Source organism: Falco peregrinus, chromosome 1 (assembly GCF_023634155.1).
Source record: "Falco peregrinus isolate bFalPer1 chromosome 1, bFalPer1.pri, whole genome shotgun sequence".
Classification (NCBI taxonomy): Eukaryota; Metazoa; Chordata; class Aves; order Falconiformes; family Falconidae; genus Falco; species Falco peregrinus.
Genome location: NC_073721.1, coordinates 58149288 through 58172449, shown reverse-complemented (window position 1 = coordinate 58172449; position 23162 = coordinate 58149288). Strand labels below are relative to the sequence as shown.

General features: G+C 41.2%; 1 protein-coding gene and 1 long non-coding RNA gene across 2 annotated transcripts in view; one reads left to right on the top strand and one right to left on the bottom strand.

Annotated features, from left to right (window-relative positions):
* SPTBN5 (spectrin beta, non-erythrocytic 5) overlaps positions 1-23162 on the bottom strand; it is a 99183-nt gene that overhangs the window by 5470 nt on the left and 70551 nt on the right. The window contains exons 43-61 of the mRNA XM_055806530.1: positions 22745-22907; positions 20717-20905; positions 19628-19705; positions 18098-18270; positions 16965-17055; positions 16185-16331; positions 14468-14605; positions 13484-13740; positions 13134-13320; positions 10133-10345; positions 9576-9772; positions 8776-8980; positions 7860-8054; positions 6725-6880; positions 6078-6295; positions 4392-4581; positions 3257-3433; positions 1647-1751; positions 6-626 (exon numbers count right to left, since the gene is read on the bottom strand). Coding sequence (XP_055662505.1) covers positions 6-626; positions 1647-1751; positions 3257-3433; positions 4392-4581; positions 6078-6295; positions 6725-6880; positions 7860-8054; positions 8776-8980; positions 9576-9772; positions 10133-10345; positions 13134-13320; positions 13484-13740; positions 14468-14605; positions 16185-16331; positions 16965-17055; positions 18098-18270; positions 19628-19705; positions 20717-20905; positions 22745-22907 — 3700 coding nt within the window. The remainder of the gene's footprint in view (positions 1-5; positions 627-1646; positions 1752-3256; positions 3434-4391; positions 4582-6077; positions 6296-6724; positions 6881-7859; positions 8055-8775; positions 8981-9575; positions 9773-10132; positions 10346-13133; positions 13321-13483; positions 13741-14467; positions 14606-16184; positions 16332-16964; positions 17056-18097; positions 18271-19627; positions 19706-20716; positions 20906-22744; positions 22908-23162) is intronic.
* LOC129784607 (uncharacterized) lies at positions 221-13229 on the top strand. Its single transcript, XR_008747531.1, has 3 exons — positions 221-295; positions 2528-2596; positions 13152-13229. It is a non-coding gene; the product is annotated as an uncharacterized LOC129784607 (long non-coding RNA).

Here is a 23162-nt window from a genome sequence, read left to right as displayed (position 1 = left end):
CTTACCGAAGATGTGTTCTCTAATCTCTCCCAAGAGGAGTTAGACAGTAGTATGTTTGGTGATTTATCTAGTGACCTTTGGCCAGGCTCCGGTGGAGTTGCCATTAGTTTTGACTGCAGGCTGGAAAAAGAGGAGCCTTTAGCACTTTTTTCCTGCGGTGATAAAAGGCCTGTGGCATATGAATCTGACAAACTGCTGCTGCACTGCTGGTTTATGGGAGCAGGAGATAAAGGAGAGCTTAAAGAACTGTGACTTTCCGAAGATGTAGCTTGTGGGCTCACCATCTTTGGTGTAGGTAAAGCGATAATCTCACTGGGTCTCTTCTCAGTTTTCATTCCTGTTTTGCTGTGGCTCAGCACTTCTGGGACTCCCCCAGCAGTGACTTGTTGGAATGCTGACGGAGACTTTTCAACAGGGGAGAAAACAGTTTCAAGTGGGGCCCTCTGGGACAGGCTGGGTAAGGGCACAGATGGCAGCGGTGGTGTGCTCTCTATCTCTATCGGTTTTGGCAGTGTTTTCCTTCTGTCAGATGTTTTTCTTTTCAGAGAGGGAACCCGTACAACTTTGCCTTTATCCTTCTGCTCACTCTCTTCTGTGTCCACTTGTCTCAGAAGATTGATCTCCCTCTGCAGGACACAAGTATTACATTTTTTTTTAAATGACCTGCACTGCATTCATGGGTACTTACCTAAGATATTTTTATTTTAAGCGGGGATAGTTTTTCAAATACACTGTCTCCTGGCATTGAATTTTAAGGCCTGTACCTCCGATGGCATCCTTAGAGTTAGAACTGATCTTAATTGCTATGTGCTAAGCATTATTTTGTTGCCCAGACCATGAATACTGATGGCAATTAATCACAAATACAGTGAACCCTGCCCTTGCCAAGTTTTCTAGAGGCAGTCTTTAATAAGCGCTAGAGGATCTATGCTACTCTTCTCTGGCACTACTTCTTTTAAGTTTGCTGTAGGAACAGTGAGTATCCAGGGGTGTTCTCATGGAAGATTTTAGAGCGCAGGACCTCTGTCCCTTCATTCAGCCAATCTGCAAATCACTGAACAAAAGGCAGCTCAACTAAACTAATTTTTAACCTAAGGCCAAACACATAAGCGATGTTTTGCTGGGTATTTCAGGAAAATTAAAAACGTATTGCAACAGCATCTGCGAGGCTGACTGGATATTTCTGGTACTTAATACAGTCTACTGCGGAACTCTGATGCCAGGAGGAAAAAGGCTTATTTCTGCCTTGGCCTCCCTTTATTTTCAGCCCTTTGCTATCCTCCAGCACTGTCAGGTGGCTGCAGCTCTCCCTACTGAAACCCTGAACGAATCACAACTCTCCATCCATGTAGCAAGGGATCACCCTGTTTATCACACAGCAATGTGCACTACGCATCCTTTTTGCTGGTCCTGAAAGAAGAAAGCTTCCACTTCTCCACTAGAGCTTTTTCAAGCTAGTTGGACGCTTTTGATCCATGTAGAACAGCTGAGAAAGAGAGCCGTATCTGCAATATCTCAGCTCTGGTTATTCATTTACTCCACCTCAGCACAGGAGTTCATTCTCACATGGTGTGACTGAGCCCCAAATATTCAGGGACCCACATCATCCTGTCTCATACCTTCTACATCAACTTTCTACTTCTCACCTTAGTTTTCCTGCTGAGCTGAGCAAATTTCTCCTGCTGAGCTGCAAGCATCTTCTCAAAATCATGGTGTTTCATCAGTAATTCCTCTACTTCAGACACTGAATCCTGAATGGAAAAACGATCAGATATGGAAATCCATCAGAAGAGATTATGTCTAAGATTTTCAGATTTGCCCATTCTATTTAGCCAAATGATGATGCTGAAATTTTTGTAATTCGATGTCTAAACCCCTGGTAGTGTGTGAAAAATCTTAATTTACACTTTAAAAAAAAAAAAAAAAAAAGGTCAGCAGTGTCTCCTATACATGAAAAAAAGAGCTCAAATAACAACCTTCTTTTTTTGTGTGAAGCCATTGATACCCCAGCTTCCAACTATAACTGTTTACATACAGATTAAGTACTTGGATTCCAGCTTGTGCTAGGCATAGGGTTTATTCCTGCCCTACAACACATGCGTTAAACCTCTGTCTTGTTCTTTGCTGAAATTGATAATTTTCAATATCTGAATTTATGACATTGTTTTCCCATCTGTCCTGGTTTTGCCTGGGATAGAGTTAATTTTCTTTGTAGTAGCTAGTATGGGTCTATGGTTTGGATTTGTGCTGAAAACTGTTGATAACACAGAGGTGGTTTTGTTATTGCTGTGCAGCGCTGAGCGGTGCTTACACAGAGTCAAGGCCTTTTCTGCCTGTCCCCCCACCCCACAGCGAGCAGGCTGTGGGGCACAAGGAATTGGGGGGGAGGGGGGACACAGCCGGGACAGCTGACCCGAACAGACCCAAAGGATGTTGCATACCATACGATATCGTGCCCAGCGTATAAAGCTGGGGAAGAAGAAGGAAGGGGGGAAATGTTCAAAGTGGTGATGTTTGTCTCCCCAAGTAACCACTACACATGATGGAGTCCTGCTTTCCTGGGGATGGCTGAACACCTGCCTGCCAGTGGGAAGTAGTGAGCAAATTCCTTGTTTTGCTTCGCTTGCAGGGGTGGCTTTTGCTTTACTTATTAAATTGTCTTTACCTCAACCCATGCATTTTCTCACCTTTCTGATTCTCTCCCCCATCCCACCAGGGGGGAAGCGAGCAAGCAGCTGTGTGGTGTTTAGCTGCCTGTGGGGTTAAACCACACCACCATCTTACAAACCATCAGAAAACAGTCAACAATGAGAAAAAACCAAAACTACGGATGCTGGTGTTTAAATAGCAATTTACAAGCTAGCTATCAAGCCATCTGTGCAAAACATTCTACTGCAAAACAGTCTACTACACGAGACAGGGAAAAACCCTTTTTCTTTTCAAAACAGGCTCTCAGCATGACAGGGCAGGGAAAACCGAACCTTCTGCCAGTTATTACATGAAAAAATGGTCTGGAATTCTCCCCCAGCCTTCTACCACACCCTGGAAGCCACCGCCTCCTACAGCCCATCACCATGTCAAACGCAACAACTGTCCTGGGCTCATTCTGTAAGAGGACAGAGCTCCTGCCCCTTGGCGTCTCAAGGGTGCATTGCTGTTTAGATTGTGATTAACTTCAGGCCTAAGCCGACACATGCTCCAAGCGGACTGTATATGCGAAGAGGCAATTCAATAGCATTGCACTGTTGTTACTCACCCCACAGCTAGGATCTGAAAGAAAGCCCTCCTTGGCAGCCAGCCATGCTTCTGCTTGTTCTAGCTCTCTGCGGAGCAATTGAACCTCCCAGTTTTCTTCATATAACTCTTTCCTCATGTCCCAGCTCTCCTTTACCTTCTTCATCAGCTCTAACAGCTCTAACAGTTTTTCTTCAATCTAGAAAAATAACATTTGCAGTGCCGGGAGGTGAAAAACCCAACCAGATTTTCAGGTGGCAGCCAACTAGTGTGTAATCTGCCCTCATGATCCAGAAAATCACCTCTAGATAACTTTGTGGTGTTAACATAGTTTAGGAAGGATGTCTGAGTTCTCATTTTTCTTACTTGCATTCATTTAGCCTGTATGTTGTATAGCCATATATTATAATTGTATGCATATTCCACATACTGTATGACCAATATCCTGCAATATGCTTTCCCATGATGAAGCTTTATACCCAGGCAATTTGTATCATAGAACTAGTGAGAACCAGCAGATTCAACAAATACATCCATTTATAACAATGGAGAGTCTTAAACTGTGTACAGTTCTCTAATTCTTTCTACAACACAGTAATTTTGCATAAATTCTGGAGATGTTTTTGATGGTGTTATCTCTGAATCTACACACAATACCGAGACAAGCTTGGGACCACTGCAAAGGTCAAAGTCTAAAAGCACACAGACAATTGGGATCACAGAAATGTTAACAATCCTGCTCTTTTGGCTCTATAACATTTCTGAAGAATTACATATCTTCTGGTGTACTTGGGGACATCACTGCATCCTATAGCTGATTGCATTGTGATGCATTTTATCTTAAGTCTTGGTTAACTAAATGCTAAAACCTCATTTATGAGGCACATCTTTTCTGTGGAATAGCGATACCTACCCACCTCGCCGAGCAGTGACTGTTCTTTTATGGTCAGCTTCAAAATCAGTTTTTAGAGCACTAAGAACTTTAAAAGGTGTATTATTTTTCTACATGTCAAACGAAGTCCACAGCTTTTAACAACAGAGAATCTGACTGTCCTGTTCAGTTGTTTTATTTTGAAAGACAGACACAGCTGCAACTCCTGCCTGTTTAATGTTGTCTGTGTTCACTCGTTTGTAAAATATTTAACTCATCAACACACCTCCACAGACATGAAATGTCCATTCTTCATCAGGTCACCTCCTGCCCGCTGCATTTCTTCGTATTTTAGCCACTGTTTCTCTATCTCACGCTTGTATTCCTCATGACGCTTGATAAGCAGTTCAGCTCCCAGGACATCATTTGCCAGTTCCTCAGACATCACTACTGCGTGCATCTCATTGGCCCAGGCCCTACAGAATAGAGACAAAAAGGGTAAAAAACAAGTCTGCTGTGTACTCAGGAACGCCCACCTCCCTCGGCTGTGGATACATTTATACAGTCTTTTATTTGCACATGAAAGACAAACATTCAAATAAATTGATCAAGGTTCACTCATGCATCTATGGACTTCAATGACCCGATACAATATTCCCAGTGCTGTTTCAATACATAGCCTGTTAGAAAGGCAGCTGCAGCATCTATACATACATTGTACATTCAGATCCTCAGCAAGAACCTTAACAGCAGGTGCCTAGGCTGTATGCACTCGCAGTACTTTTATACATGGTACAGGGACACGGAGACTTTCAGATGTCCACCTGAGTTTATCACCGTGCATGAAAGTACTTCATATGCATACAGCGCACTCATGCAAAGAAGCGTAGTGGTAGATACTTTTTAAGGAAAATTTTCTACTCCATGAGCCTCAGCTGGCATAAACCAATGCACCTTGATTTACCTGAGCTGAGGATCTATCCCCTGGCATGGTAAATGTCCAATAGTCAGAGGTAACCACTTCACTGTCTTTGTATTTCTATTCGTGTCATGGCTTAACTCTTTCATTAACTACAGTGAATGAAAAACATCCGTATTTCTTCTGTGAGTAATCCTATTTAAAAACACAATTTCCATCAAAAATGATACATTTTTGAAGAAAAGGACATTAAAACGATAAAATATACTATTTTAATGTTGGCCTGCCACTGAGTATAGCATATTTCCATTAGTTATTTCAATTTTTACATTAGATCTCTCTTTATAGATACTCTGGCATGATTGATTTAAACAAAATGAGATGTTTAGCTCAACGTATCTTTTTTTAAAAACTGTGTTTTGTAGATGCTTTAAACATTCAGCATTTTGTTCTAATTCGGACCAAAAAAGGAAAAAAAAATATGCCATGGAATTTCCCAGCAACTCAATTCTTGCAGAAACCTGACCCCTAATAAGAATGGACAGAAGAGTGTATGCATATAGGCAATGGCATTAAATACATGTGGCAAAACACTTTCAGCACTTGAGCAAGTACTAACCTATTCTAGAAGGTTATCTTTAATGTAGCTGCTTTGAATCTGAGAAAAACAGGCACTGGCGTCTGTGCAGGTGTACAAATTACATGACTACCTAGCCGAGACACCCCCATCTTCCTACAGAATCAACATGTTTCCAATTGGAATTGTGAGACTACCCAAGCTATCCAGAGTGACTGAATTCTCCAAGACTGTCTAGGAAATAGTCTAAAAATGTGGGTTTGTCATGCACGCTGTGCTGAAGTGCAAGTGGCATGGTCACCTCTGATGTGTTGTGAAAGTGTGCTGTTGAGAAGATGCCATGTATCCAAAGGGATTTACAAGTTGCAGAGCACCTGGGACAGGAGTCAAATAACTGACAGGTGTAATTTAGAGAATCCTATATGGGAAAGACAAGAAATAAGGCCCACTGCCAAACTCGAGGAGCCAACACGTACGTCAGCTCCCTGCAGTCATTGAAGTAGAGCTGGACTTGTTCTGCCTGGCTCAGTCTTGCCTTCCTCTGCAGAAACTTCTTGTCCAGGTTTTCCCAGCACTCCTCTGCATCTGTGAGTCTCTCCATGATGTTTTCCTTGACTTGAGGGTATGTGCGGCTGAGGTGCCAAGCCTCTCCCCGAATCCGTTCCAGCTCTTTCATGATGGCTCCTAGATCTCTCTGGAACAGACAGAATGGATTGTAAGTGCAAGTCACTACTTATATCTACCAAAAGCAGATTTTAAAGATGGTGCATGTTTTCTAGGCACTGGCTGCACAGAGGCTGGAAATACGACTGAATATTTTGAAAAGTGTGGAACTGAAGTCTCTTGTAGTTCAGATGACACCTTTGCAATTACAATAACAATTTGGAATAAATTTTAGAAGAGCTCATCCTTGGAAGCAAAAGTATTAATTATATAAAACCACATTATTATAAACAGGGGGGGGAAAACCGCTTCTGTGAAGCACAAAGAATATTTCAGGATGCAATAAATTTATCTTCTGTTGGCCTGCAAGCAAGACTTGAGGGTATTTAAGATCAAGCGTCAGTCTCCTTTTTTTGTCATTTATGCTTTTCTGCCACTGCTTCATGACAGATCCCCTTACCTCTACACCCTCAAGCTGGCTGAGAAGTGTCTGTACACCTGGAAGATCGTATCCATAATCTTCTATATCCACCACTGCCTCTTTCTCCTGCATCCAGCCCTTTACTTCATCCACATCGCGATCATACCGGTGAACTTGCTGGGCTGCTCTTAGATTCTGGAACAAAGAAACAATGTAATTGTAATACTATATATCATGTCTGCAGCATAAAAAAGGGCAACCCTAGTATGTCCTAATGCAGTACAGACTGAACAAAAGTGGGAGAAAAACCCCTTCCCAATTGTCATCTGAAAGTGAGGCATTCAAGTTAGCCTGATTTCTCCAAGTTCTGTTTGACAATGGAAAGATACAGTTGTCTCCAAAGAACAATTTATCCCTACATAAATGAATGATCAAGATGGAGAGCATGCATTACCCTCTAAAGGTAAAGCTCTCAGCTATAGAAAGTGTCCAAAAACCTTGCTTGGAATAGAGGCCTACACTACAAACAGTGAAAGTAAGAGGAGTTAAGTGGAAATTAGGTGTTCTGAAATGAGAGGATTGAAAAATGTTCCAATGCGATTTTACATTCAAACTATATATTAACAATTGCAATGCCTTTACTGCCACTAACAGACAATAGTGGGCTTGAGCTACTTCATAAGCAAAATGTGTATGTAACAGTAGTGAAGAATGAAGAAAAGAGTTGAGGGCATCTGACATTTTACGTTCTCTTTAAAGCAAGTAAAAATGCTGAGTTCTATGTGTTCTCTCTGCTTTTCCAAACACATTTGTGACTGCAGTTTCACAAGAGGGGATGAACTGATTTAACAGCTAACTGCTGCCAAAAGGTAGAAGTTTTGGCTTTGTGTCCTCTATCACCTTCTCTCCCACACCCCTTCTTTGACTTAAAATAACTCAGCAAAAAAATCTGGAGACCTTTCATCTCGTTTAATAAGCTGAAGAAGTTCAGTAAAGCAGCCAATGTAAGCAGTGGCTATAAAGGCAAATGGATCAAGAAAGAACAGAATAGAATACACCTGCTGCTCTTATAAACCCTGTGTTTTAACATGAGCAGTACACTGTTCTGCGAAAGGAAAAAGGACATGGGAAACTGTAGGGAATTCAATGGCCCAGTTTTTCATGTATTTCCTACCTCTGTCCTTGTCTGGATGTCATGGCACAGTTTCTCCCACATCTCATTGATTTGCTTTGTTCTCTTCTGGATAATGTCCACCTTGCTGTGGCCCTCCTTCTCTAGTTTAGATGCTAATTCATTTAAGGAGACAACTTTGGGGTGACCCAGAGGCTTCACCTCATTTACAAAATCTTTAAACTTTTTCTCCAGCACCTGCAGGATAAATGGGGACACAGACTTAGACACAAGAATTTCTGCTTACATCTATGAGAGAGGCAAAAGGAATTACTTTCTCTGTACACAAAAGCTGTGTATTGCAGTCTACAAGTGCAAGTAACTTGATCAACTCAGATGATGTGGAGTCAGAAGAAAGCATCTGTTGTCTTGATCATTTAACAATTTATGTCTCAAAGAAAAATCACATCCTGACAAGCAGATGCCACCCAGATCAAAAGCTAAGAAACACAACCTGTTTGGCTGTCCACATATGCAGCAGCTGTTGAGGAGTGGACACTATGAATTATACCTATACCTCCTTTCTGAGGAGAAATTTGTCCTTTAAATCAGCAGCTCAAAGTGTGAATGCTGCATCCCAGTGTTTTTCCACTGAAATTGTTACAAGACCATGGCTTTGGTCATGTCAAATTTTTTAGGCCCTGTCAAATTTATAATCAGGGCCAGCAGTGTGGTGACCTCACCTTATCCTAAGAAAAAGCTAACCTTCTGATGCACCTACTTCTTCTGTTGGAGGATGCTACCTCAGAGTCCTGTATAAGTAGACAGAAAAAAGTCTGTGTTCTTGCTGCAGAGATAACTGGTTAGCTTAGCTTTTGTCACTGTAACATGAGTCACTGTCAGCAGCTACACAAAAATCGCAGCAAATATATTCCTACTTTGCCACACAATACAAACAATACCTTTTATTTTCTTTTACCTCAACATCATCTAAGTCCTGCCCATAGTTATCAGACTCTGCTACAGACTGTTTACTGGAAAGCCATGCATCCACCAGCTGGAATTCTCTTTCAAACTGATAGAGCTGGAATTCTTCTTGCAGGCGTTTTCTCTGGGTCTCAGCCTTCTGTAGGAGAGACTGATAGTCTGCTAGGATCCTCTGGAGCTTTGAAAGTATGGCTGGACTGCAGAGAACAAGAATCAGAATATGTCTTTGTTTTACTGGCTTTTTTGAACACTGTCTTTTCTGACAGGTTGAATTTGCAACACCTTCAAAATACAGAAGTAACTATATAACATCATGGAGTGAGTTATGCCAAGCTGTTAAAATCAGCTAGTTTAGGAAATTAAAGTATGTCGTAAGAACGGCTGCTTTTTTCACTTCCTTCTCCCCAGGGTCTAAAAGCAAACTGGCAATGAAAACCAGCAAACTGTCAAAAACGTCATTCAAAAAAAAACCATTTCATTTCCCAAGCCCAGTTGTTTTTGAACCTTTATGGTAAATGAGAACTAGATGACAGCTCCTGGGAATAGACAACGGACAAAGATGATGATCTGCACTAATTGGTGTTTTGTTAAAAAACAACAGTCATGAAAACAATCATCAAGCTTTTGAGGGCCTGAGTGTGTGTGAAGGTGGTGAAGGAGGGGTTGATGTCCCCTGAAGTCATATTTGTGAATGAGCCATCAAACAGCTACTGAAGGTTGAACTTTTCCGTACATGCCTTCTCTGGGCATTTCCACTAGACCTGGAGCAGAAGTCTGTTTTCACTTTCCTACCTCTCTGGGCTGTCTTTGTTTATTAAGCTGGCACCTGTCTCCTGTACTTTCTCAATCCGGGGCCTGAAACCATCCATGTCCAACTTGGTAGCTTCAAGTTTACGAAGTAAAGCTTGTGTGGATTCTTCATTCTTCCCATGATCGGAGATCTCCAGAATGAAGCTCCTCTCTGCCAACCATGCCTCCACCTCCAGAAGCTGCATAAAACACCAGGATGAGCCTGTACATAGCTGTGATTTAGCTCAAGACAAAGAAAACTGGAAAGCAGTGGTGCCCAAATAGACACATCAGTGAAAATGGACAGCAGCTTAGGTGCCTTCCTGCAGGGCAATCTAGCAGACACTATTTGAAAAAATCTCTACCCAGAACGCAGAAATTATCCCTCACTGCAGTTAGTTGGAAACATAAATGTTACTCCTCCACTGTATTCATGTTTACCAGATATGAACAGTATGAATTCTGCTCTGATCTCAGCACTTGCATCCATTGAACAATAAGGATGTTGATTCTTTTAAGCAAAGAAAGACCAAAATGTATGTCTCGGAAACCATCTTTACCTCATTCAGGAAGAGGTGGGCCTCATATGACTGCATGAGTCGCTGTCTCCTCTCTTGAGCCTCTGCCTTCAAGGTTTCTACCGAAGTCTCGAGCTCCTTCAGACGCTCCATAATCTTGCGAGAGGCTGAGTGGCCTCCCCTCACCAGTTTCTGTCCTGTACTGAGCACTGCTTTGGTCAAAGCATCCCGGCTACTTATCTCATTCTCCAAATTCTGGAAAGAGTAAAGAGTAAAATGACAAGACAAAAAAAACCCCCACCAAAACTATAAAGATTTTTATACCAGATAATGTGGTCATGTAATTCCATTATTAATTTGTTTTCCATACACAAAGATGGGTCAGTGGTGCAAAGTCTGAGTCAATGTTCAACACAGATTGGAGGAGGTTTTGGGGGTGAAGGAGTGATTAGAGATCAAATAAAGCCTTGAAGTCTGGACCTTGGTGTGCACCCACCTCAGAGTGTGGAAGGAAGAGTTTCTAACCACAAACTTCTTATCTGTGGATTCCAGAATATACCCACTGCACCCCATTACACAATGTTTCTTGAATTAAAAAGTGTCTAGGGAAGAACAATCAATTCACTTGCTCATCGGTATTTATCACTTCCCAGTGCCTTTGTAGAAGATGCAGCTTTGCACAACAGCCATTGCGAACACGGTGGGTACACATACCACCAGGCAGCCAAGAGGACACGGAGAGAATAAAACTGCCTGAGCCAGTTCTCACAGATTTTAGTTGAAATTAATTTCTGAAGATTGGTAGATTTTAAAACCATATGGTGTTTGCCTGGTGGGCAAGGACCGTGACATCAAATTCTCTGTGGATGGACGTGCATTCCATGGCTAACTATGCCTGAGCACCTTGAGCACAAACCCCACCATGTTTTTTTAATTGTTCTGTTTATTTTCATAGCTATGAAACAGGCAGTTAGACTGCAGTGCTGTGTTAATGTAGAAGAGACACCCTCTCTCAGGAGAGGAGCTGCTTTTTCAACTTAAGTATCAGACTTGGCGGGAAAAGAGCTCCGATTCTAATCTTGCCTTTAACTTCCCCCTATTAATTTCAAGACAGGCACTATGTTGTTGAAAAGTGACACTGTATCTGACCCCAGCAGAATGGAATCCAGTGGCAAAGATTATAAAACATCTTGTACTATGTATTAATAATAAACTAGCAGCAGGAAGAACAACTTTGCAGTTGAACATTTAGGACCATGCATTCACAGTACTTCATTTCTAACAACAGAGATTTTTAAAAAAAGAACAACAGGGGAGAGGGGAATGAGGGCAAAACTGTTCCAAGCCAAGCAGCTGTGCATATGCATATTGTATTTGTATGTAAATGCAATTTTGCAAGAAAGTTTTGGGGGTTTGCTTTGTTGTTTTTTTTTTTTTTAGTATGATACATTTCATACACAATCTCTTTTGTGGTAACAAACCAAGGACTGAATTTTGCAAATCTGGCTCATTAAGACAAACAATTGAAGGTGGAACTAACAGTATATTCAATTCTTGACTGTTGTGTTACCTCTGACATTTGTTTGCCTGTAAGCCAGCATTTAGGAAGACTAAAAAAAAAAAAAAAAAAAATAATGTAGAGACTCTAGCTACTAAGAGATCAAGAATTCAAAGCTTATATTTTAATACTGCTTCTGGGAAAATAAGCAAAATGGCAGGAAGAATTGGCATTTTATCATGCACTGGTATTATGGTCTATATCTCCCATTCTCACAGTTCACTGAAATATTTTGAGACCTTGCCAATTAACCCAAAGATAATTGCAGCCTAAAGCAGTACCTCCACTGTTTTTTCAGTTATCCCAAATATTTTCTCAGATTAATTCAGCTCAAACATTCCTTTCTTCTGTGAACCTCATTACTTCCCTACCATGTCAATCAACTCATAATTTATACCTTTTATCATGATAAAGCAAGCTTTTTGCTCTTACTGTCTAATGTCAAAGTCATCAACTGCATCTTTCTTAAATACAGAATTTTTACAAGTATGAGAATTATATCTAAGAAAGTGCAAACTATTCAGAATATACCTATGGGTCTCACTTAGGAATATTCTGAAAGATGCATTTAAAAACATTCTATAATTCTTCATTAACTGGGATAAATGAATATACTTGGGCTTACACTCTCTCTCTCTCTCTCTGTGTATATATATATATATGTATATATATGCATATATACCTCATACATACTCCCACTTTGTAAGATCTTCTGTCTTTCCCAGCTCTATTGCAGATGGCACAGATTTTCCCCAGAGGCACTTGACCTGGCACTTAAACGGGCTGTCATTTGCTAACATTGAATACCAATAGCTACTGGAAACTTTTAGCAGGAATTTTTTTCTTTTTCTCCCACCTTTCAACTGGTATTTGAGATGACAGTGTTCCGGGCACTCCTTCCTCTGATGGCCCATCTGAATATTGTGAAATAACCCAGCAGCTAGCTATCTTGAAAGCTACCACTGGAATGAAGGTCGGCTAAGGATCACCATAATATCCTGTTAACTCCCTCCCTTCAGAGCAGAAAGGGTTTGGGGGAAAGATGTTTTCATGGGAGCTCATCCTGAGACATCTAAGCAATGAACTTGCTTGGATGTACTTAGTGAGTTTCAAAGAATATTTTTTAGGACATCTCTTGCTCAAAGAAGCTCGGACAGCATGCACAATGGTTTGTAAAATCTATTTTGTGTTGCAAAGGCCAGGTTCTGAGCTCAGTTCACAGAAAGAGCCCATTTGTCCACAGAAAAGCATATGGTGTGGTACCTACACCACTGCAATGATAAGCAGCACAGAATCCCTCATGTTGCCAAGTCATGGACATATCCTTCAAAATACGTCATTACTGTTAGACATGGGTAAGAGTAATCCCCGGCATCATGCCTCCTGTTAGCCGAAGCACAGCAGATGAAGTTCGCCAGAGGCAAACTGAATACCATGTTCTGGCTTTAATTCCAAAGACTGATAATGGTTCTCACAGGACATTACCTGGTGCTTTTCTTGTAGACTCTGAACAGTTGCCAGGGATTGTCCATAATCCCTCGAGGAAGCCATGGGGAGCTTCTCATGAACCCAGGCCAACTCCTCATCAACATCTCGGAAGAGCTGGTACTGAAGCCTGCTTGCCTCCAGACTCCCACGCCTCTCCTGCAGGGGATCACATAGACTTTTGTACCTGCGGGTTTTAAAGGGAACCCAATGAGGATCACAAATTAATAAGGAATGAATGCAAAATGTTCTTTTCAGTATGATGTAGAGAAGGAAAGAAAAAATATGCAGGGAAGAAAAAGGCTGACAGAAGTAGGAAGAAGATGGCAGGAGACAGGCCAGACACACACCTCTGCACCAGTTGATCTACTTTCTCTTCTAGTTCATCAGCAAGGAAATGTTTCTCCTTCTGGAACTGCTGAGCTGTGACCACAAGCTCTTGCAGCCGGTCCCTATGTCCAGCAATATCTTCCTCCAGTTCCTCTTGTTTCTTCAAATGACTGTTCAAAACCACCAGATCATTGCTACTGTATGGTGCTTTCAACTCATTTTCCACATCTTCCAACCATTTCTCCATATCCTCTAAACTTCGCTGAAAATGAAGGCCCTGAGGACAAGCAAGAAGAAAACGTCGTTTAAACCTTTAGGACAAACAATATGATATAAAAGTCTTGGCCAGTTCCAGTAAGAATTACACACAAACACAGAGAAGCTTCCCAGTGCTCAGTGAACCCTTCCCAGATATGACGGTTGTTCAAATGAAGAAGGGAATTCAGTCAGTGAACGCAAGAACAGATGTAAAGAACATCAAGAGCTAATCTTGTGTTGCACAAATAAAAATGATGGGCACAGTACCTTAAAAGGAAGCCATTTAAAAGGGAGAGCTCTATTTTACACCCAAAGAGAGTCTGACAGCCCATGCAAAACTTGTAGGCATGAGAAGTCATGTGCCTGGAGCTAGAAGAATGAAAAGCAGCTGTGGGCTTCCTTCTCAGTGTGTTGGAGAAAAGGTGCCATCGGGATAGATGCAGAGAGTTGACATATTTCAATGAATACATTTTCCCTCAGTATCCCTCTCTGGAATCCTGATCTAAACGAGCAGCAGAAAGCAGAACAGACCACAGCCTACAAATCCTTTTCCCTCCATAGGGATCTCCAGTTCTCCTGCCAATTCCATTCAGTGAGTCCATACTTAGTTTCTTTGCTCTAATGGTCTTGAGGAATCAGGTCTGACTGTATAAAGTGACACACTCGTAGATGAGATGTGTAGCAAGGCAGCTGTGCCATCTCTGGAAACGACACCAAGACCCAACCACTGGCATCACTGCATATACCTTGTAAGCATCCTGCAGCTTGGCCTGTTTATCCTGGCAACTTGCTAGCAGTTCCTCCCACAGCTCTTCCATTTCTTCTAGTCTGGACTGAATGGCTTCAGGGGCATAGTGCCTCTCACGGAGCATCTTCTCCCCTTCCTACAGCAGAGAGAACAGTCAGTTTTCTTCCTTTGCTGAATGCACCAGAATGTGTCACTTTTGCCTCCTTAAACAAAGTCTACTGGCACTGCTATGTAAAGGGCTGGCTGAAGCCATCACTTCCTGACATAACAGACAGAGGCTGCAGAGACAAAGAAAAAACAGGTAAAGGCAAAATGCTTATTGAAACTAGGGCAGAGACTGATTTTCCTGGCATCTAAAATGATCTGATATGGTAGAGAACAACACTAGAAGACAAAGAGTGGAGAGAACCTTCATTATGCAACAGCTATGTTGCCTAAAAGTTGGCAGGGAGCCTAGTTTGCAAGCAGTCAGTATTTTCTGTCATGTCCCACATTATATGATCACTGTTTGAGATTGCCCAGACACCTGTCCTTTTCTACTCCCTTCCCTGCATGTTAAGAAAGCACTATCTCATACAAGTGCACCACCTGTATGAGATAATAAAACCTCTTTTAACCATGTACAGGTTTACACTACTGTATTATGTTACAAAAGTCTGTCTGCATTTCTCATCCCTGAGCTGCAGTTGCCAAACAGATTGGCAGAGGAGGAGGTAGAGGGGGCACAGCAAGACCTCCATCAGGTAGAAGAGACTGCAGGTGCATCCTAAGCTGGGACCAAGTTTGCTTTCGAAAGCTAAACTGAGCTATTTCTACATATTGCCATGGGGAAGAGGAGGCACAGCAAGACAAAGATGCTATACCAGGACAGCAGATGTTAATTTTCCTCTAAAAAGCAAAAAAGACAGGACATCAGGAAATAATGAGAAAGAAGAGATTGTGCAAACAACTCCTTAAAAACAGATTAAAAAGAATTGTTAACTACACTACTAAACTCCCCTGTTGTGTCTGCACACAGAGGGGTTAAAAAGGTTTTTTTTAAAAAAAAAAGAAAGGGAGAGTGTGTTTCTACAATACTGGATGCAGATGAGTCTGAGGAGGGACTCTATCCCTACTGCTTAGTTATCTATTGCAAACTACAGCTAGGAAGCACTGTGCTGAAAATAAGGTTAATAAACATGTAACAGTCTGTCCTTCCAAACTCATCATCTGATCCCAGCTTTTGCCAAGCATCTGACAAAGCTTGTCAGACTTCCCTCCTGTCTCTCTTACAAGCATGTCTCTGGGAAGGCAACACTTAAAAACTCTTCTTGATCCTTTTTGTTGGATACATTTTACATGACTTGTTGAAGTTCTGCTCCCAATCAGCCAGATTCCCTGCTGGAAAGAAACAGGTGTACCTCTAAAGTGGCGTTCATGCCAGACAGAAGTCCCTAACATCAGTGGACTGACCTTTTCATCGAAGGCACCCATCTCTTCCCACTGCATGCAGAGTGAATACAGACAGCAAGCTCACACTAGACAGTAAGAGGGAAGCTGAAAGAAACTGACAGACTAAAAGCATAAGCTTCCCAGTCTCCTCAGAGAGAATGTCAACAAAGTCAGCGAGGGGACAGTGATCACCCCTCGCTTGCTTGAGATCAGTGTAACTCAGCCTGCCCACAGAGCCTTTCAGGCCAAGCGCCCACCACTGCCATCAGCCCCGTTTCTCTCACAGATCTGATGGAGTCCAGGCGATTTCTATTGGCCATGATCTCTGCCTGGAAAGTCTGGTGCTTCTGCAGTTTGGTCTGCAGATTGCTCGGATCCTTCCAGCTATCATCCTTGGCGATGCTATTCTTCTCATTGATCCAGGCAGCTACCTTTGGAGAGGAAAGAACAGAAGTAGAAAAAACCTCCAGTGTTTCTTCAGCTCCGACCTGTCAAGGCTCTCCTCTAATATGTATAAAACACAGGACCAGTGAGCAGGGACACAAATGAGCTGTCTTTCTGAGGTTCTACTTCCCAAAGCTCCTCCCATCTTTCATAATGAAGTGACCCCCCTTATCTGTTCACCAGCACTGTTACCTGGAAAGGGGGCTGTCTCCATGAGACAGTCCCCAAGCAGTGAAAAAGTGCATGGGCACATGTGTGCATGGGAAAGAAAGGGCAATTATCTCCCTATTTCTAACCCACTATCAGTATCTCACAGGAAAAGAACTGATTTGTCTCTTCCCATGAATTTTAAAATGGTAGCATATTCCTTTTTAATGCATTTATTTCTTCTGCATTTTGCTGGCATCCAGTTCACAGTAGATCTTTTCATCCGGTGACTGAAGGGAAGCTGTGACTTTGAAAGCAGACAAATATCCCTTCACTCTTATCCTCATCTTTCCCAATACCATCCCATTCCAGACTCACTTCCTTGATTTTTCTCACAGTATATCCCTTCAGGGATTCAGATCTATGCAGCGCAGTATGTTTTAAGAAAACAGAATACCATGAATCCTGTGTACCTCAAAGGAATTCCTCAGCAACTTCTGCAGAAGCCTTGATTCCTCCAGCAGATGTCTGCGAGCAGCAGCATTCTCCAGCAGTTTCTCTTTTCTGAGATGAAGACAGATGTGTAAAAGCCACAGAATGAATTAGACAGAGTAAGAGTTTTCAGTTTTCATTTCTAAACGACACATGCTCTAACCCTCCATTCTCTAGGAGAGAAATGTCCATAATACGCAGCCTCCAATTATTTAGACCATCAGAGAAGATGCTCAGGACACTATAGGAAGGATTACTAGCAGATAGGTATGTTTAAAATACACACAGATTCTGTATATATGATATCTGCCTCTAGGAATCACCATTATTGCCTTTCAGGGTACAACAGAACATAAATTCAGCATCTTTCTTATATAGAAAGCCTATGAGTATGATGGTATTTGTCACTGATAAACCAAAACTACAACATCCTTTCATCTTTTTTCCAAGTGTTTTTCCAAAGCAGCACTTTATTCATGTTAATAGTTCATAGTATGATCATATGAATAAATTCATATGTTCACTTGAATCATAATGGATCTTCAATCCCTCTTCATAAATTTTACGTATATATTTTCATATGCCATAGCGCTGAATATAACTGCTTCTACTGTCAGCATTTGCTTAAGATCAGAAATATGCAATGTGCCAGGAGAAAAAGTAATTCACATGAAAGAGCAAGATCTGATCAGAAAAACTGCAAATTCCCTAACAGACAATTTGAGCAGGGCTTTAAGATCAACCCCATTAGAGCAGTGAAAAAGCACTCGTGTAGCAAATGACCTTTCCTGATGGTATTTAATGATAATGAAGTATTAATGGCACAGCAGGCCTCTGTCTTTTCTTTGCAACACTGTCCCTAAGGCCAGGCCAGGATACAGAACTACAACGCCTTTTTCTGAATCGCACTCCCCCCTCAACTGTATTTCAGAAACCTCCAAACGAAATACTGACTAGACTCTGGCCAATTTGGCAAGACCACAGGGCAAAGTGCAAAGCTGAGTAAATGCAAACCAGTTTATGGTTCTCAAATCATTTAAAAGATATTAGTTACATGGGGAGAGTCTCACTGCAAAATAGATGGGTGGTTGACACGGGAAGGGTTTAACTTCACCTCCTCAGAACAGCCTGGCATCTGTTGCTGATGTTGTCCGAGTCATAATGCTTGTTCTGCATTAGCTGCTGAGCAAATGAAGCCATCTCATCAATTTTCTCCATCTGAGCTTCCAGGGTTTTTTCAAACTGCGTGTGTTTCCGCTGTAGGCTCTCCACACTAGACACTGAGTCCTGGATAGAGTTCAACAAAGGGAAGCTGTTTTCAGAGTTTTTTCACCTACAACACCCATAATCCAGAAACTAAATGGCATTTACCCCACATTTGCAAGCTGTCAAGAAAATGTATTGGTCTTTGAAATTTACTGGCACTGAATCCAAAACTTGGGACCTAAATAATGTTCTATGCATGGCCTGAGGCCATTCCTTCAGTGTCAAAACTGAATTAATGGCTGATGCTTAGCTTCTTCTGCATGTTATCTGAGATCAAACTGAGATCAGACTGAGATCAGTTAGAGTGAACAAATATATCATAGAATGAGATTAAAATTAGAGCCTCGGTTTCAACCCATGGAATTTGGAAGAGCTCAGATCCAGATCTGAATGTGAGGACTGGAGTCTGACATTACAGTTAATCTGGAGAGAAACACAGAATTTGACTACTTTAACATTTGTGAATCCCAAGCTTAATGAGTCAAGAGTTCCCTTTTCAGCACCCCTCTGCACTTTTAATTTTAGAATCAGTGGTGTCAAAATGTTGTTGCCACAATAAACTCTGATCTCCCACTATTCTAAAGGAAGCAATAAAGCTCACATCAAATGGCACAGAAAAAAAAAAATACTATCCAAACTTCTGGGTGCTTACATGAGTCATTGGAAGGAAAAGTACTCACAGAGCATTTTCTGTACATTACTGAGCTTAATATGACTGGAAAACGGGTGGCTCCTTCTAAGACTCATATACTTCAATGGAGAGACTATAAATACATGCCTCCAGGCTGAAAATTAGAGACAGACACCAGCCACTAGTGCTATATGTTTTTCATACTATTTGCACCAATTATATCTACACCAAACTCTGAAATGTAATTGTAGTTCCTGCAGACACAACTAATTTGGTAGCACTACCTGTACAAGGTGCAGGGTAAGCTAAGTATCAGGATGTATATCCAGCATCCTGCACAGCTTTTGCAACCCATGCATCAGTCTGCGGTTTCAGTTATTGCAGTGTTACTGGTACCTGAGACAGGTAAATTTAAAGCTACGCCGGATGCATCAGCAGTGACAGCAGTGATGATTTGCACACTGCTGGCAAGTGTATTTGTGTCAGATATGACCAGCTAGAGAGATGCAGGCTCATTTTCCTGCTATAATTGGAGTAGTTGGACTGTTTCATTACTCCTGAGGCTGAGAATCCTATCCTCTGTAAACTATCAAAGAAAGAAATCTGATCCTAAACTGTCAACAAGACAGAGCAGCAACTTCAGAAGGAGAAAGATCACAGGGAGGGTCAGAGCACATCATCATACTTCACAGCTCCCTTTCCTCCAGACTGATTGCAGAGAAAACTGTAATTTCTCAGAGCACCTACCCCTAAGTCCTCATTAGCTAGGAAGGCCTCTTTGCTGCTGAGCCAGCTCTCAGTCTGTTCCACATAGCCATAGAATTTCTGTATAGGGGAAAAAAAGCAGTCATAAACATGGTGTAAAGCAGAGGCAAACCTGACACTGGCAGAGTATGCTGAAAAACCCCAAACTGCATAGCACTACATGGCAATAAGCATTAGATGCCACAAAACCCACATGCATAACAATTATTATTGTAACTTTCTCCTTTATAGTATCATTTTTGGGGGTCTAAGACATAGGACACAATACAAGTACTGGTAGCTTGTTTACTGATAGTGTAGAAGAGTGCTGTGTGTGAGGTAACTGGCCAGTAGAAAGGATGGTTAACATGGTCTGAAATAAGTAGAATGTAATGCATAAAGAAGCATGAAATCAGCCCTGTCCACATGACTTCATATATATATATATATATGAAGCAGTTTAGATGGGACTAGTAGCACCAGTTGTTATTTAAGGTACTTGACATTCCCTACTGTAAAATCTCCGTTTCAGCTATTTCTAACTTTTGCCAACAAGCCATCTGAGCAGAAATGTTGAAAGTGAGATGACTGTTACAGGGAAGTATTTCTGGAAAACTGCAGCCAAACCAGTTCTTTTCTTAGAAAAAAGCCAGGGAAAGAAATACAGTATTCTGTCCATGCTAAATTTTTCTTCAGATTTTTTTTTTTAAAAAAAAAATACTTGCTTGTCTCCATGTTTTTTCTGTGAGGTTATAGACTTCGGTAGGGTAGTGATGTTCCATTTTAAGTATATGCCTTTTGCCAGCTGCATGACAGTCTGATCGCATTTCACTAAGTTTTATAGCCTTTGAAAAACATATGAGCCCATATGCCACAGAAATTTCTTTGATTTGTAAAGGCACAATTTCTAAAGACCTGCCATCACTGAAGGTGCTGGGCTCTCAGCACGCCTCCCAGAAACCGGTGAAACACACTAATAATACCCAGTGTTTAATGTATAACTTTCATTGTACCATCTTAGAAATTTGCTGTTTATACAGATGAAAGCTGTCAGTGGCATGTGCATTCTCTGCTGAATGTTTTTCTACTCACCTGTAAAACTTGTGCCTGAAACAATTTTCTATATTGCTCCTGCCATGCTTGGATCAATTGAGACCAGGCTTGCTGTAGTCTGGAGAGGGACTGGTGAATCTCAGGGGTTGCGTAGTGACCAGAATTGGCAAGTTCTTGACCATAGTTACCGAGAGAGTTGAATCTTTCCACTCGTGCTTCAATCTCCTCCTAAAATATATTACTAACGTTGATGTCAAGGGTTTACAGAACGCCAGTTATTCAGAATACAAGCCTTCAGGGGAAGAATATGGGCTGTAACTTTCCAACACTAATATTTGTATGGAAAATCATTCATCTTTGAGCTATGTTACTGAAAGAGCACAGAACTGCCTAAGAGAAAACAAATATGGACAATAAATGACTATACTGCTCTAGGAACAACTGGTCTCATACAAATCAAAATTGGGATTAAATTTGAAACAGATTAGAAAATGCTTAGATATAAATGAACACCGTTTTGAGCACCCATAATACCATACCCTCCCAGTCTTCCTACATAAAGGTGGTTCTTATAAGAAACTTTCCTCTCCTGCCAAATAAGATGGCATCAGATTATTACATTAAAGACACTGTTTTACTTTATTCTGTGGTGTTAAAATGAAATATATTTAACTTTTGCCCTTACCCTGAGGAATTAAGTTATGCCTACATACTGAATCCTGAAGGTGAAAGCAGTGCAAGCAACCATGACCCCTGCAAACTGAATGTGGAATTCCTAATGTAACTGATTTGAAAATAAAAATAACCATGCTGTGAAATAATACCATGTATTAACTCATAAACCACCATAAAACCCATGACATGTACTGTTAAATGTCTGAAATTTAACTGCTGGGTTTAGGGCGTTTCTGGGGGGTAATGCTGTTCAATCATAAGTAACGAAACTGTAAAGATAGCCATCCTATTTGTTTAATTCGCATCAGCAACTTGTGTTCAACTCTATTCTCTCCTAAAAAGTTTGGTTTGAGCCACTAACCTGAACGAAAAAAAACCACCCTCCACTTGCCTATTATTTTAGTCACCCCAATACAAAAGAACATATTGCCTGGATTCCTGCTTTTCTGTTTACTAACAGATACTAAAGCCTTAGATCTTGCTACCATCTAAATTTGGAGTACACTGCATCAGTGTGTTTGGGTATTCCTATTGGGACAAAGAATTATTAGCAAAAACATGGTTACATCTGTGACGTGAGAGAGCATTGCTAAAGTGGAAGACTCTGAAAAAGAAGATGACTTCAGGTACTTCATACTAAATTCAAGTCTAGAAAACTAATCAGAATCTACAAACCATTCATGCTAATAATGTGACCCACAAAGCACTGGATATTAGTCATGATTCTGGGAACATGATTTTTAGAAAAAAAAACCACGTAACTGCAAAGAAAAGCCAACAGCTGAAAAATAGCTATGATGCTTGGGAAAAAGCAAAATATTAATTGTTTTCTAGGGTTAATTAACAATATAACTCCTTTTAGAAAATTCACCAAAAATATTAGCCAAATAAGCCACCAAAAGATCATGTGGTAATCAGTACTGGGATATGAAGTGTTTCAGAACTGAATGTGTAGTACCATCCAATGGTAATTTACTGCCCAGTGTTAGACAAACTGCTGTTTTCCTCCCAGGCAAATGGAGTTTGCATGACAAAATCTAACTCAAAGCTAGAATTAACTGGCATTAATTTTTTGGTAATCTCGATAAAGAGATCAGCAGTGAGTGTGTTTTGATACTGACCCAGCTTTTTACCTATAGGGTTGGACAGCAGTATAGACAAGAGCTAATGGGGCTTTCTGACACCCTTTGCAGAGACATGAGCTGCCAAACAGCCCATGTGGTAAATGTTCTGTCAATACGTAGGTGACTTCTGCTTCTACCCTGTTACTGTTTTCACAGTCTTTTCACCATGTTATTGACAGGTGCATGCAGCAAAATTCTGCTATGTCTGCAGCAATTAATTCCCATTGGAAATATTCCCAGTATAACTGGAAGCAAAAATGATACTTGCCTTTCTCTGCTGATGCTCCTCAATCATGCTTTCTGCTTCATTTGCGCTTTTAGGAAGCCCCCTCGCTTCCATCAAACCTCTGATGTTTTGGGTCCAATCTAGCATCTCCTTCATCTCCAAGTTAAACTTCTGCAACCGATACGAGGCTGCCAGCTTCTCCTTCCTGCCACACAATGTGCAGTTCACTATTATCCAACACAGAATTATCTAGCTGCCTCTCCCTCCCCATTTGCAGAGGAAGGTATCCAAGGAGAAGCCGTATGAAGTGAATTCAAGCCTCCTAGCTTTCTGTTACAGCTCCTAATGGTCAAACCAAAATCACAGGTGATGCATGCTACATTGGAGATAACAAGCATACCTCATTTTCTATGCCAGTTCATTAGGACAAGAAGGGTTAAAAAGCCTTCCTAGCTGTTGC